General features: G+C 39.2%; 1 protein-coding gene across 1 annotated transcript in view; it reads right to left on the bottom strand.

The window, feature by feature from the left end:
• The window catches only part of n4bp2 (NEDD4 binding protein 2), a 71,749-nt gene extending 55,895 nt beyond the window's left edge, over positions 1–15,854 (bottom strand). Inside the window, exons 1-4 of the mRNA XM_059989068.1 lie at positions 15,503–15,854; positions 10,572–12,054; positions 7,155–7,279; positions 5,500–5,588 (exon numbers count right to left, since the gene is read on the bottom strand). Of these exons, the coding sequence (XP_059845051.1) occupies positions 5,500–5,588; positions 7,155–7,279; positions 10,572–12,054; positions 15,503–15,761 (1,956 nt within the window). The 5' untranslated portion in view covers positions 15,762–15,854. The remainder of the gene's footprint in view (positions 1–5,499; positions 5,589–7,154; positions 7,280–10,571; positions 12,055–15,502) is intronic.
• Positions 15,855–16,579: the final 725 nt, after the last annotated feature.

The raw sequence follows: 16,579 nt of genomic DNA, 5'->3' as shown, positions 1-16,579 counted from the left end.
CAAATCTGGTGGAGGTATTCAAGAATGGGCAAGGGGAATCTAATGATGTAGTGTATTTAGAATTTTAGAAGGCATTAAAAAAAGTTGTCACACACAAGTTATTAAACAGAAGTAGAGCACAAAGAAATTGCGATGATATTCTGTCATGGATTTAGGATTTGTTTCTGGACATTTTCAATGAGTTAACTCAGTGAACTATGAAGCAGGCATGATGGAAGGTTTATTACTCCTTCAGCTTCTTAAGGTGTATTATTTTACTTACAGTTGATAACAGGCCCTTCCTGCTCAGCAAGACTGCACCACCAATTACACACGTGACCAATTAATCTAACGAATATGTCTTTGGGATATGGAAGGAAACCATAGCACCTGGAGGAAACCCATGCGGTTACAGGGAGAACATACAAGAGGTAATTGATAAGTTCATGGCTCAGGTTAGAAGGAGATGAGTTCTTAACTTCAAACCTTCTGCATAATCACTCACAGAGTCGACCTTCATGTGCATGTAAAGAGAGCTGTATAACATCTCCTTCTACCTTAGGGCACAAACTTATCAATCACCCCTGCCATGGACACTTTCTGGAGGTCCAAGATCCGTATGCTCCATGACCCCTGGACTAAGTGTGTAAATGTAGGAGGGGACTATGTTGAAAAATAAATGTGCTAGATTTTCTAAAATTGACTCCATCTACCTTAGGCCACAAACTTATCAATCACCCCTCGTACAAACTCTTTACAGACAGCAGCAGAATTGAACCTGCTTCACTGATGCTATAATAGCATTACACTAAACACTATGCCTCATTTTAACAGGCCCTTCCAACCAAATGAGGTCATGCAACCCAATTACATACATTTGACCAATTTATCTATTAACTTGTATGTCTTTGGAACACGAGAAGACACAAAGGAAACCACGAGGTTCAAAGCAATAGCATATTGCTAATTTTGCAAAATATGATTGAATACCCCAATAAAACTACCTTTGGTATCTAAGAGAGCCTTTTTAATGCTTTATCATATTAAGTTGTTAATGTTATCTCTGGTTCTGACCACCAGAGATTTCAATAGTGCATGAATGCAAATGTGTCAGCGCTTAACTAACACACACAAAATTAAAAAAACTTCAATAAGTGCTTAATTGATTGGAAGATATTTTGGCACTTTTGCTGATATTGTGAAGTATGATTTATGTTCTTAATTCATCTTAAATTTCACATTCATCACTAATTTTTGTGATTTTGGAACAAATTATCTCAGTTTGCTCTGCTAAAATGTTTACACAGTAATTTACATGTCTGTTTTTGTTGGCATCCTTCTGAAAAGTCAATCATTTTCTCTAAGATTTTATTGTACTATTCACTCACAAAGTCTGTTTCCTTAGTAACTTTGCTGAATACAATTTTTCTGTAAGTATGAAAAACATACAGAAGTAAAATTCATAGAAAAGAAAATAGCTCATAGTTCAGTTCTCCAGTTTCAGGACTGGCCTCATGGTAGCTCTTCCCAGCTTTTTGGTCTCTACCATCAAGGGAGTCAAGAGTGTCAACACGATGATCAAATCAAATGAGCTACTGTTAGTGCTTTTTCATACAAATGAAGAATACTACAACATATGGAGTTGCATCCATTATTTTGCATGGTTAGTCCAAATCCTGGAATTTCTGAAATTCAAACTATAAGTCAACAATAAAGATAACAGAAAGTTCAAAAATCCTGGCACAAATTTAAAACAAAATGAACTGTAACCAAATAAAAGTGGTAATAGAAAATGAACTTTCTACTTGGAAAATCTAACATACATGAAGCATCTTAAATATTTGTTTCTTCAAATTGTCTGACTACTTAAAGTCTTATCTTGCCTGACATCATAACTTCCTCCTGAACCAGTAGATTCTAATTAGTGCAGAGTAAGTAAGACCTCATACTTTCCTCCCTAAGGTTAGCAAACTTTAATCAGACTCCACTGTCAGCCTTACCTTTATCAGGACTTCCCAACTGCTATGAATGCTCAACATGCTTCAATTTACTATATTGTTATTGACATCCTCTTTGCATCATGGGTCCTATTAATCTCTATGTAATCTCTAGCTTTACTAATACCCACATGTTGTGTAGGAAATCAACTGAGTCCAATTTTTCATCCCATACAAAACTTTCAGAAGCAGCAGCTGAATTATGTCCATATGTCTTTCATGAGCCACAGGGCCAGACTCTGTGCCAGAGGCACAGCCACTGTTGCTTCCCCCAGGTAGGTCACCTACCCCCCCCGCCCCACCCCAACAGAACTCAAGCTGGAGTACTTCTTGTTAAGGGGGACAGTCACAGGGGCACTCCCTAGCATCTGCCGCTTGCCCTTCCCTTTCCTGACTGTTACCCACTTACCTGTCTCGTGAGGTCCCAGTGTGACTACCTGCCTATAGCTCCTATCTATCACCTCCTCATTCTCCCTGACCAGACGAAAGTCATCGAGTTGCATCTCCAGTTCTCTAATGTGATTCCCAAGGAGCTGCAGCTCGACGCACCTGGCGCAGGTATGGCCATCCGGGAGGCTGGGAGTCTCTAGAACTTCCCACATCTGACACTGAGCACAGAACAGTAAAGGAGTGTTGATTAAGCAACTTCAATGTTTTCGGATGTTTTGATTTTTTAATTTTTTTTTATTTTTTCAATGTTCTGATTTGTTTCCACTGCAGCAGCAAAAAGGGAATACTGACTACTATATTATGATGGAGTCTTTGGGAATTTAATGCTATTACATGGTTAGACTGCATTTGTTCCCTTGGAGAAATGTGCACTGAGGTGAGATTTGGTAGAGGGGCACAAAATCAAACTTGTACAGATCATGTTAATAAACAGATGGCAAATAGATCAAGGACTAATGGGCACAGATTTAAAAATCTTGGCAAGTGATGCAAGTGTGACGTGAGGAATAATTTTATGGAGGGTAGTTATACTCTGGAATTTATTTCCTGTAAGAATAATGGAATAGAATCAGACATTTCAATAGGAAATTTGACAGACACCTGAGAGAATATAACTTCTAAAGTACAGAAGTGGACCCTCTGAACCACCACATCCATATGATATTTTGGTACATCTACACTAAACCCATTCATCCGCAATAAACTTTGTGATTGTATCTGACTACACCACTATCTCGGACAAAAAAAAAATCCAGTTTTAAACTACAACTTTTCACTTAAAAAACTTTGCCCTCAAATACCCATTAAAGTTCCTTCCTCTCACCTTAAGCTTATGTATATCCTCTTGTTTTTGTTACCCCTACTATGGGGAAAACAAGATTCCATCTACCCTATGTATTCCTCCTGTAATTTTGACTATCAGGTCATCCCAAGGCCTCCCTGCTCCAGGAAAAACAAAACCAGCTTCTCCAATCTCTCCTCAATCGTCCAATCCAGGTACTTCCTGGTGAACTTCTCCTGTACTCTCACCAGTAGAAGCTCATTGTTTCCATAATTCAGTAATGCACACATAATGCAAGTGCACTCTGAGTTATGCTTTGTAAAGTTTTTTAAATTTCCTGTATCTGTCTTTTGTTCAATATATTTGTCAGCATTACACATAAAGTTTGGCATAGACTAGATGGGTCAAAGGGCCTATTTCTGTGCTGTACTTTTCTGACTCAAGTTACACAAAAGGATCCTGCACTGGAATGCATAATGCTGCTCAGTGAAAATAAAACTCATGCTTTAACTCCAGCATCCCAAATGACCTCCACCTACTGCAATTCACCTACCACTGAAACAAATCTTTGGTGGACCCCATCACCCAGCCCAACACTCATCTCTGGAGCATCCATAAGGTAAAGAAACCCAAGACAGACTATTTATTTATTGACTACAACTCCACATTCAATACTGTAAGTCCAAATAAGCTCATTACCAAACCCTAGAGCTCAGAATCAACATTTCGTTCTGCAACTGGATTTTCAACTTTCTGCCCAACAGACTGCAGTTAGGATAGGCAGCAATACCTCCACCAGGATTATTATTATTCAACGCTGTTACCCCACAAGACTACATCCTCAGCTCTCTCCTCTCTGTACACTCATGACTTCACTCCACCTACAATTTGAACACAAAGCCACGGTATTTGGCTGTATGTCAAATAATGATTAGTTGAAGTATACGAAGAAGATAAACATCTTACTGACATAGGATCATGACAATAACCTTTCCCTCAATGTCAGTAAAACAAAAGAGCCCATCTTTGACTTTAGGAAGGATGACAGCACATATACTCCTGTCCACATCAAAATGCAGAGGTTGAGAGAAGGAACATTACCAACAGCCTACTCTGGTCCAACCAAGGAAGAACACAGGTGCCTTTTCTTCCTCAGGAGGCTTGAAAAAAAGACATGTTCCTGTCGACCTGTACCACTTTTACTGATGCACCATAGAAAGCATCTTCTCTGGATACACCACACCTTATTATGGCAACTGCTTTGCTAATGACTGGCAGAAGCTGCAGGATTGTAGACACAGCTCAACATATCAGGGAAACCAGACACTCCCCCCCATGGACTCGGTTTATAATCAGACCCTACACACTCCAAACGTTCTATCGATAAAAAAGCCTGATAGCACTTGTCCGCAACCAGCTTCAAAGATAGCTCCCACCCTGCTGTTATAAGACTATTAAATGGTACATGGTATGATAAGAAGGACTCTTGACTTTACAATCTACCTCATTATGATCTTGCAACTTATTGTCTACTGGCACTGCGCTTTCCCTGTAACTGTTACATTTATTCTGCATCACATGTTTTAACTTGTTCTGTCTCAATGGACTGTGAAATGATTTGACCTGTAGGGACAGTATGCAAGGCAAGCTTTTCACTGTACCTCAGTCCACGTGATTATAACAAATCAATTCCAATTTGCCTAAAGAAATCAGATAATAGATAAAAAGAATTAAATGATGTGATAAATTAGTAAGCACACTCTGAATTTTAAGGGAGCAGTTAGACAAACTGATTACTTGCATGTTTGAGAATATATATTATATAAACCACAGGTTGAATAAAATGAAGGACGAGAAATTATTGGAACATTTCTGCTTGAAACCTTCAGGTTTTTACTCCAACATAAGAATCCTTGTTTGTCTTTAAGGACAGAATTCTAGTTTCAAAATCAGTTTTGGTTTTGTTGAAACAAACAGGAATTGATAATTAGTTCTGCATTTCTCAAATTCTTACACTTCAGCCAGAACTTATCAATCTCCCCATCAGAACACTACCTGTTGAACAGCATTAGACAATCAAAAAGCCAATCTCTCAAAAGGCACTATTTCCACAACTCAACTTAAAAAGCACTGATAAATTATTTCCACATCATCTGATAATTAGAAACAAGTGGCATGATACATGAAAATATGAAGCAATACTTAATACTTCAAACAAAATTAACACTATTCAAGATATTCCATGTTTACAGAAACAATTAGACCATTCAAATCTTTTCAAAATTCACTAACCATAACAATGTACGGTTTCATCTCCCAAGACTGCGTATTTGTGTTATCTATTATAACTGGAGATAAACCCTTCTCCATGGCTTCTTTGGCTGAAATAAAATTATTAAAATTTAGTACTATTCAACAAGTTCATAATTAATGATCATGACAACTCTACACATTATTTAAAATAGAATGTTAATTAAATAATTGTAAGTTAAACAGATTTCTCATATCTATCTTAAATTTGTGTTATGGAGAGCTTGTTTTAAACTAAGGGCCTAACAAAAATGCAACATTGTTTCTTTTGTAATCTTTCTTCTTTGTACTGGATTTCCCACTCACTCAAAATGCTTGGAATCCTTTTTATGCTCCCCCATCTCCATCCCACATGCTACAAATTGAGTAAACTAGATTTCAATGGAATTCTAACTGGTACCTGATTGATTGTATACACATTTGTAAAATCACTTTTTGGTCCTGCAACGTAGTAATGAATACTTTTACTAGTATTCACATTCCATCTCAACTTATGGTCCTTCCTACTCAAATACAAGTTCTTAAATTTCAAACTGGGAAGAGCTGCAAATGCTTCAGTGCTTTTTAAAAATTTAAACATGGTTGTATCAACCATCATTTCTGTCATTGTCCTTTTTGCTGTTGAAGCAACTGGATCCCTGAACAATTCAACAGCTTCCTCCAGGAACTTATCAATTCTATGAATCAAGACAAGTATCACTGACTGAAACACAAGAGATTTCAGATGCTGAAAATCAGGACCGTCAGGGAGGCATCATATATATGCCCAAGCCTACACTTACATAACATCTGCATTCCAATAGCTTTTTGTTTAGCAACCAGGGTCACGAGCCCTTCACAATGTCCATAATACTGGTCTCACCCTTAGACACATCACCTCAGCACCTACCAACCTGATGACCCCCTCCTGTTAAGATTGTTTGGGTAACTTACTTTTAATTCTTTCTTACTTCTCTTCTAATATTTGCATATCTGTACACTTGTAATGCTACTGTGACACTGTAATTTCCTTTGAGATCTGTCTGATCTGAGAAATGTCTGCTTTCTGCAGTTTATCTATTCCATCCCTTCACTACTTGGGTTTTCAGGCACCATAATATTATGTTCAGAACAACGTATTAGGCAATTACAAAAAAAATGTTCCATTGGACTTCATAGTATACAGTAAAAAACATACTTGGAGACCTTGATCAAATGAGTGTTTTATTAAGAGTTTTAAAGGAGAAGAGAGGGGTGATGAAGAGCCGAATTAGCCCAAGCATTGCTGAGGGCAAAGATGCATGAAGTCAACTAGATTTTGCATGTTTCAGCAAATGAAAATTGTGGTTAGCAAACAGTAGCAATGAATAAAATGATAGTTTCATCTACAAGTCTACAGTGATCCATGAGATGCCAGAAATGAATACAATTTTTTTTTAAAGTTGAGAGCAGGGAGCCATACTGTGCTTCTATAATTTTACAACTCAAATATAACACTTTAATGACACTGCTAAGCTTCCCCATTTTATTTAATCAAATGTCTATGAGAAGGTTGAAATTGTAAGTTGACAACGGTTTGCATCATCAGTTAAGATAAATTAAAATAAATTCTATCATCTAAAATAGCGAAATAATGCCCACAATAACTGAATGCTCACCTCTCTTTTGGTTCCACTGATGAGCTTCTCCAATCAGACTGCGATTAAACTGGTAGCGCCCATTTCGATAGAAGTATTCATCAGTGCTTAAAATTATTCCATTAGGGCCCTGTTGAACAATCAGTCTGCCCAAATGCAATAGAAATTCATCAGTTTATTACAAAATTTCATGGCCTTGTAATTAACCTCATATAAACATTGATTTAGAAAATGATGTTCTTTATGAATTTGGGTGAACTTCATTATTTTTTTCTGATAGAACATAAATTTTATCAGGGTTAGAAGCTAGGGTATTCCTTCACTATGCTGAAAATAATGTGCTCAGTCTACCCTGACTTTATCTGTGCAGTTCAAAAGTGCCATCTTAGTTGCTCAAGTTGTCTTCTCTTGTATGATAGAACATCTCCTAAGTTCTCCCTTAACCTGCATTGCTTTGTCTCCGGAATCAATGACTCCCTCCAATTGGAAAATCTTGTGCAGTGTTGCATTTGATCCAACTATCATTCTTAATAACTTCAGTTTTGTATTCAATCTCTCATCTGTATTCAAAGTGATAAATACTTGAAATAGTGGATAAATGGTTTTCAAAAGGAACAATGGCCAAATACGGTGTCTCACCGCAGTAAAAATTTGCAGACCATGTGATTTGTTCCAGTACTTTCAACCAATTTGTTATTTATTTATAAATTGACACATGGGCTCTGGGCAGAGTTGGCAAGAATGTCATGTAATGCCCAGATACAAAAGCTTTCAAGAAAGTGAACTGCTTTCCTGAAGCAACCTAGACTCTTGCCTGAGAAATATATTTTTAAAGTGCTGAAGGACAGCAATATGCAGTTGACACGAGGAAATCTGCAGATGCTGGAAACACAACATGCTGGTGGAACGCAGCAGGCCAGGCCCAATGAAGGGTCTCGGCCCAAAACGTCAACTGTACTTCTTCCTATAGATGCCGCATAGCCAGCTGCTTTCCATCAGCATTTTGTGTGAATATGCAGTTGAAATGGTTTTACCCTGCAGTGGAGCAAAAATGCAATTTTTAGTTCTAATTTCCAACTTTTTGATCAGGATGAAATTTGTCCCAATAATGGCAGAATCAATACATTGCTAGATTTTAAACTTTATAGCATGATCTTGAATTTCATTTTATGCAAAAAAACTAGGACTAACTAATAAAACTTGTTTTCCCCTGATACCATAACATTGTCAGACTGGTCCCACATTGTTGTGTAGTCCACCATTTACTCTACGGACTGTTCACATGTAACACTGAATCCTCTTTCCACCTTCAACTACATTCAAACACTGTCAATTCCTTAGCTCATACTAAAGCTGAAACAGAGATCCTTAGGCCTAGGAACACTAAAATGCCATTTAATGATGGTCACATAGGAAGATTATGATCCTAACAGCCTTTTTAAAAACAGCATTACAGATACATTAATGCTTTTTGAGCCATGTAAGAATTACAGAGAAAAAAATTCTAGTCTCTTACAGTTAAGGTATTCTCACTCCACTACTAGGTCACTATTAGATTGTGACCCAGCAATAATGAAGGAATCAGAATATACATCACGATGATGCATAATTTGGAGGGTAGCTTACAAGTGGTGACACTCCCAACTGACTACTTCTCCACGTACTGCTAGATTGCCAGGATTGTGCATTTTGAAGGTGTTATCAAATTTATTCCTCACTCATGGATGTGCCTCTTACCCAAATTCTCTGAGGCAGTGCTTCTCTCACAACCACCCAACTCTGCATTCCAACTGTCAATCACCACTGGCTCCCAATTTTACTCAATGCTACTACACACATGGATTACTACCAGATTCCGATACCTACTTCACCAAAAAAGCATGATTAACTGATGGTTTCACATTCTTCCCTGGCACAATCCCAACTTCTAAATGCAGCCTCACAATAAACGCATCACACCACACATTTTCATTCTCAAAAATCTGCAACATATATTCAATTATGCCAAGCTTCAGCTTTAAACCCTGGGTACAACTAAAGTTTTCATCTGGAAGCCAGGCATGGTCTTCCAGAAGTGGTTATTAAAAATATTGCTTCAAAAATGTACTGGAATACTTCGATTTTCCAAAGCAAATTTTCTTTGAAATGCAATTTTATATTTGCACACCACATATGGAATTTTCAAGTCAGGATTTCTAAAGTAAGAAAGAACAGGAAAATTAATCTGCATTTAATCAGAGTTATATAAAACTCAAATTATAAGACTTACAACATCCTCCTTAACTTTGAAACTATCTGGAGTCATAGATTCAAGAGCTGTAGAGCCCTGAAATTGATCCCTCTTTGCCCATCTACACCAATCTAATTTGCCCACATCATGTCTGTGCCTCGTCTATTTAAGTGCCTGTCCAAATGACTCTTAAACATAATGAATGTATTTGACTCTACCACCTCTTCCAGAAAGTTCCAAATACCTGGGATTAAAAAAAACTTTCCCCTTAAATCCCTTTTTGCTCTCCCGTTTTTGATATTCCTACTGTGTGAAAAAGATTCCAGTAATCACCCCTAAATTACATACCTCTATCATGTTACCTTTTAGCCTACTTCACTACAAGAAACTCAATGCATTCAATGTATCCAATCTCCTGCCATAACTAAAGGCCTCCTACCCAGACCACATCCTGGGGAATCTCCTCTACACTCGTTCCAACACAACCTTATCCTCCTTACCAGAACTGCACACAATGCACCCTTATTCTGTAAATTTATAATACCTTCTTCACTACCCCATATACAACTTCCAGGGAACTATCAACTTGAAAACCTAATCCTAACCCTTTGATCATCAACCTTCCTTACTGCCTTATATTTATGGTATGTGCCATACCACTAATTTACTCACAAAATGCATAAGTTCACAGATTAAATTTGATCTAGCAATTCTCGCAAAGGTTCCATCTCATCAATATCTTACTGCAGCCTAAGACGTTTCTCGCTATTCACAACATCATCAACTTTCATGTCATCTGCAAACTTACTAATCATACTTCCTACAGCTACATCCAAGTCATTACCTATTACTGGTAGGATGCACAAGTGTACAGAATGAAGTTCAGGAGGTAAAAGATAAAAATCAAATATAGAAGAATGGCACAACTTTGTACTAAATAATAGACTGAAATATTATTCTGCAAAAACACTGAAAAACTATGGAAGATTTTTGAAACTACTTTCTTTTGGCAATTTAAGAAGAGTCAGCCAAGTTTATATGTGAATTTTTGGAGTGGAGCCAGATCAGAGACTACAACTCCAAAATGACACTTCTAGGATTGAACCAAGTATAAGTTTAGTGAACGGAGAAAGATAGTGTGATAAAGGAAAATCTCTAACCTTCTTCAACTGGTCTCGATAAATATATTAACAAAAATCATGTCATACCTGGCTAGTGTACTTTTTCCCGATCCAGGCAGACCCCTCATCAAAAACAATGATTTGGGTGTAGCTATTGCTTTTCTGTTCATGAACTGTGGAAAAGGATATTCGTAAGTCTGTGACTGGTGTTTGAGATATGGATTTAAGCATGGTTTTGAAGGCAAACTACCAGAAGTTGAACTTCTAGTTGAATGAAGTTTATCAGGACTAGATGTAGGTCTAGTACGTTTCCATGGTGAAGTATCATTAAGCCTTGGCTTCACAGGACTTGCTGCCACAGGTGTGATGAAGGTTTTTGCCATGCTCATTGGTTGGAACTCAGGAGCCCATGGATTCCATGAGACTGGAGACATGGTTGGAATATTTATAGAATGTACATTGTTAGAATATTGAGGATAACTTGCTTCATCACAGTTTGTTAATTTCGGGAGATTTTCTCCACTGTTAGCTTTCCGTACATCAAACCAATAAGGAAAACAGGTATTCTGTTGCATATTTTTTGAAACATCCTCTTTATTTTCCAATGACTTATTTGAGAGAGGGCCATCTTTTTGTAGCAATTCATTTGTTCTTTTAAATGCTTCAGGTTCACCAAATAATTGGTAGTTTTTTGAAGATGATCTCTCTTTTTTTGATCCAAGCCATATTTCATTTCCATCTGCACCAGAAGATCTTACTACAGCTTTATCAGACACATCGCTGTTCTGCAAGTGCTGAGCTTGGCAGTTCACTGCATTTGGAAATGTGTCATACTTTGGACTAAATTGCTCTGAGCCAATAGCACCAATATTCATAGAAATGGCTGATGACAGGCCATGGCTTTCACCTTGATTTGTCCATATATCTGTATCATCTATGCTTATACTACTTGGAAATATAACCCTCTTAGTTCCATCCTCAACAGATGGATTTTTGCTGGACTTTTCAATGACTTCCAAAGAGAAATTATCATACTCTGACTGAATTTCTGATCGTTTCTCAATTATGTTACTTCCACTGTTGAAACAAAGGTTCACATTTTCTTCACAATCTGAGGAATTCAATGTATATGATAATGGTCTGAGGGGTAAGCTGGCATACAAGGCTGTTTGGTGCTGAAGGGACACATTATTTAAAGCAGAGTTCAAACTCGATTGAATTTGTTTAGGCATTTGGTCACCAACAGAGTTATTAGAAAACTGGTTAATAGGCAAGTTATAGTGGTTCATAAATGGCTGGTAATGTTGAAAAGACATGCTTTGCTCACACGGTGTGTTCATGCAATATTTCTCCAGTTCAATTTCAATTGAAGGGTCCAATTTTTCATTCCATTCAAAACTTCCAGAAGCAGCAGCTGAATTATGTCCGTAATCTTTCATGACTACCTCATTGTCACCATTAACTTGATCATTTAGGGCAGGCGTCACACATTCAAACCCAGAGGAGCAAGAAGATTTCTCCCCTTTAGCTGCATCAGATAGTACCAACAAAGAATCCATTGCATCATCAGCTGGACAAAAAAAAAACAAATACTTTAAAGATAATCATAAGTTTTTTGACACCTTACAAAACAAAATTTCTAAATATTTATACATTCAAGTTTGTCAGTTGATGTTGGGCCAGATTTTACTGAATGGGGCCTACCACAGCATTCAGTGCTGACTAACACCTAAAGAATTGAGAAATCCTCAAATAAACCACTGAGGAGTTGTGAATACAATGGAGACATATGAGGAAAGCTTGAACAAACCCTTATACACAAGTTACCTCAGGATAAAACCTTCAGCTTAGTCTTGTGACGAAACTGCCTAGAATTTTTTTGAAAACATCCCTGACATGCCAAATTAAAAATGAAATAAATACTTAAATATTAAAATTATTAAAAACACAGTGAACACTTAAATCTTCACCACAAGCTAGGCAGCAATGAGAAATGCAAGGAGGATACAGAAGAGGCTTTCAGAGGGAAGGAGACAAGCTAAATGAATAAACAAGACATAGCAAACAGAATACCTCCAAGAGGACAACCTTGTTATGGTTTGGAAGCTTGTATGCCTTAATGACCCAAAAAGCTATATTGGCAGGAGTCAGGACTTTGGACTTTAGACTTTAGTTCTGGGTAGGGTCACCCATGCCAAACAGGTCAAAGGGTAGAGGCCCAAACTAAGAGTGGTCCAACGGTCTTCCAGGTTTGGGGGTTCAGCTCAGAGTTAACAACCCTGACTGGTAAAACAAAATTATTACAGAAACAGCAATGAAGAATCCTTCTACATCTGAATGTGATGGCATTCCTGAGTCTCCACCCAGGACTTGCATGACTGACTGTAGTGAAAACCAAGCTGAAGTTGCAGACACGATGAAGAAAGCCCTGAATACCAACAGAAATAGAGGACCTTCACTGCTGCTCTAAATGCCAGGGGAGTATTGGGCAGTAAGAAGCAGTCAGAATATAATGTAGAAAGATGTGTAGCCATCCATTCAGGTAAAAAAAAATTACAACTAACTTTTAAATGATGATAGCTTGAAAGGTATTGTTGTCCAACATCTTATTCACATTTGTTCAGATATGAAGATTAAACACCCAAATATGGTCCAGTTCACCAAATCAAAGCAGACTTATTGTATAAGCACTCTTCCACCTCCCTTGGCCATACTCTTCACCGCTGACGCTGCAGCCCTTAGTTTCTGCTTATATGTCAGAAGTACAATACAACCACATGATTGGACCTGCCAAAGCTTCCAGAGGTGATATATTGGTGGTAGTTGGCCAGAGACTTTTTCAAGCTGGCCCAGTTGAAATCCCCCAATGATCAGGAAAGCATCGTGGTATGCTGACCCGTGGCCACTGATCATGGTGCTCAGCACTTCTGATGCCAACCTAGCATTGGCGAGGGGTGGAATGTGATTGAATAAGCACTTCCGGCCTTATAACCACTCCACCCAAGCAACCCCCAACAAATCTGATTAACCACAACAAACCCAATTAATCCTAACCTAATCACAGGACAATTTACAATGGCCAATTAACCTACCTGGTACATCTTTAGACTATGGAAGGAAACTGGAGCACTTGGGGAAACCCCAGGCATTCCACAGGGCAGACATACAGACAGTGCTGGAAAAAAACTCTGAAATGTTATAGTGTCCTGGTAACCACTTTGTAGCCCACTTATATGGATAATATGGTAAACTGGAAAATGGGCTGAAAAACAACAGATGGAATTTAAAGCAGGCAAGTCTGAGTTGTAGCATTTTTGGAGGACAAACCAGGGTAGGATTTGCAAGATGAACAGCAGGGCACTGAGAAGTGCAGCAGAACAAGGACCTGGGAATACAGATCCATAATTCCCTTAAAGTGACATCACAGCTGGATAGGGTTGGAGTTGAGATGTTATGTTGAAGTTGTATAAGGCATTGGTGAGGCCTAATTTGGAGTGTTGTGTGCAATCTTGATCACTTACCTACAGGAAAGCTGTCAAAAAAATTGAAAGAGTGCAGAGAAAATGTACAAATTTTACCAAAAAAGAATGGACACTGCAACTAGAATGACGGTGGAAAACTCCCTCAGCAGATAGAATGGATGATACTTAACCATCAGTTTATTTTTATTTTACTTAGAGACACAGTGCGGAGTAGGCCTTTCAGACCCCTTAAGCCACGCCACCCCAGCAACCCTCAATTCAACCCCCGCCTAATCACAGGGCACTTTACAATGACCAATTAACCTACCAAACTGTACCTCTTTGGACTGTAGGAGGAAACTGAAGCACACAGAAAAAACCTATACCTTCCTCAGAGAGGATGTACAGATGACTTCAAACAATCAAATGCATCACCATGTCTGTTCACTCATCTTGATACAGTATATATATGTACAGTTAGCATTTTCCAGTTTTAACTGATAATAACCAAAACTTTCTGAAGGCTCACTTAGAAAATAGGGATGTCAAAACAAAAGATTAAACTCTAGGTGGTCAATATGTTTTGCAACAGCAACCATATATACTGCTTTCAAACTATATATTCTATGAACTTAATATTGACTGATATAGTAGATAACAGTAAAATATTTTGAATATGCAGGTATTATTGTCATTACCCCAATTGTAGAAATCAAAATTGATATGATTGCCCAAGAATCCTTTTAGTAACCAAAAAATACATGAACTGAAAATAAACCACCAAACTAAATCCAAAAAAAACCCAAGTAGTTCCAAATATGTTGTACTTACAATCTAATATGAAGGTGTGGTTAAAAAAAATCAGCCATTAGAAATATTTACAAAATCTATACGGTATATGGTCAACAACTATTCAGCCAGAAGCAACATCCTTGTTTATCAGCCGGCAACTGACGCAGAGTTCCCATGCCTCTGGAAAGAGTGAAATGCACATTCAGCACTTCAGGTCAGGTCAGCAGCATTCACAAGGGTCTAACGAGAGACTGGTTCCAGTAACAATGTCCTCAAAGAACTGGCTTTCAATAAAATACGTATTCAGTTTCGACGAAGGGTCTTCGACCTCAAATGTTAGCTGTTTTTTCCTACAAATACTGAGTGTTTCCAGTATCTTCTGCTTTATCTTAGACGTCCAGCATCGGCAGTAATCTGATTAACTATTTACCGATCTTAATTTTAAAAATAAGAACCTGCACCAATTTAAACACTTACAGTGTATTTGTCATTATAACCTCAGCAACTGTTGAATAACCATTGCTTATACAACCAGCTGATTACCGAAATTCTTTTTTCAAAACGATGTTTCCCACTAAACATTATCAGATTACAGAACAAATTCCAGGGGGGGGGAATACAAAACAGGGAGATGGCGTAGGGGAGCATGTTGGATTACCCTGTGGCGTTTGTTGAAGGACAGTGTCCGAGTGTGGAGGCTCCAGGTCCAGGTGAAGAGGAAAGGTCAGGTGTAAAAGGCCTGCAACCGCGCGCACTCTCCGTTACCTTTAAAGTCACATTCAGATAGCACCACATACACGACGCTCGGGTCCAGATGCGAAAACATCTCGGTCATCCGGTCCAGCAGCTCCTCCTTGTTCACCCCCGAACCCATAGCACCAGTCACGGCAGCCATTGAAGTGGAGGCTGAGGCCTGAGAAGGCACTGGGGCCGGATCGGCTGCAGCCGGAGCACTGGGCGGCGGACCACTTCCAGATGGCCGAGCCGGAGTAGCTGCAGCGGAGACCTTTTTCTTTTTCGGCATCGTTTTTCGTCGTTGTTGTTATTTACAAAGATCGCATCGGATTCCGTCACCCGACCCCGGGCCGAGGGAACGAGGCCGAGAGGCGGGGTCAGAAGTGACGTCACGCGGTCCCTGCAAGGGGCGGGGCCAGGGCCGGGCGTCAGGACACGGAAAGAAAGCCCGGCCAAATGATGACGCTGATTGGCTCTCGTCATCGGCGCTCAGCAACCAAAGTGGATACACCTGGGCATCCTCAAGCCAGGTGGACTGAGAGCTTTGCTGAGAAAGTTCTAACATTCACCATCTGATAGAAGCCCGAGCTCATAGCGGCACAAGCAGAAGAGTACCCCTGATAGTATAGAGTATCTCCGGGATTATACACACTATCTCAGCCTTCACGCCCTTGCCCACCTGTCCGTCCCGCTAATCTCCTACCTGACACCAGTGACAAAAAGGCTACACCTAGCTATTCACCACCCGCTCCGACATCTAAATTTAAGGCGCCATACCCACTGCTTCCAGGTGAGGAAACACTTCACCTGCGAATCCGCTGGGGTTGTTACTGATCCCAATGCGGTCTCCTCTGTGGTGAGACCCCGACGTAGAGTAGGGGAGCAGCTTTGCCGAGCACCTCCCCGCCATCCGCAAAATGTGGAGCTTCCTAGTGGCCAACTATTTAAATTCCTATCCCTATTCCCGTTCCGGCACGAGGTCAACAGCTTCCTCCTCTGCTACGGTGGAGCAACTCTCAGGGTGGAGGGGCAAGACGTCACATTCTGCAGAATCCTTTGTGCCCTCCTCCTGACCTAAACTATCCACCGACCAGCCCTGCCGGACTC

The sequence above is a fragment of the Hypanus sabinus genome, chromosome 14 (genome assembly GCF_030144855.1).
Source record: "Hypanus sabinus isolate sHypSab1 chromosome 14, sHypSab1.hap1, whole genome shotgun sequence".
Lineage (NCBI taxonomy): Eukaryota > Metazoa > Chordata > Chondrichthyes > Myliobatiformes > Dasyatidae > Hypanus > Hypanus sabinus.
The sequence above is the reverse complement of the archived record's forward strand: the minus strand, read 5'-3'. Positions and strand labels throughout refer to the sequence as shown.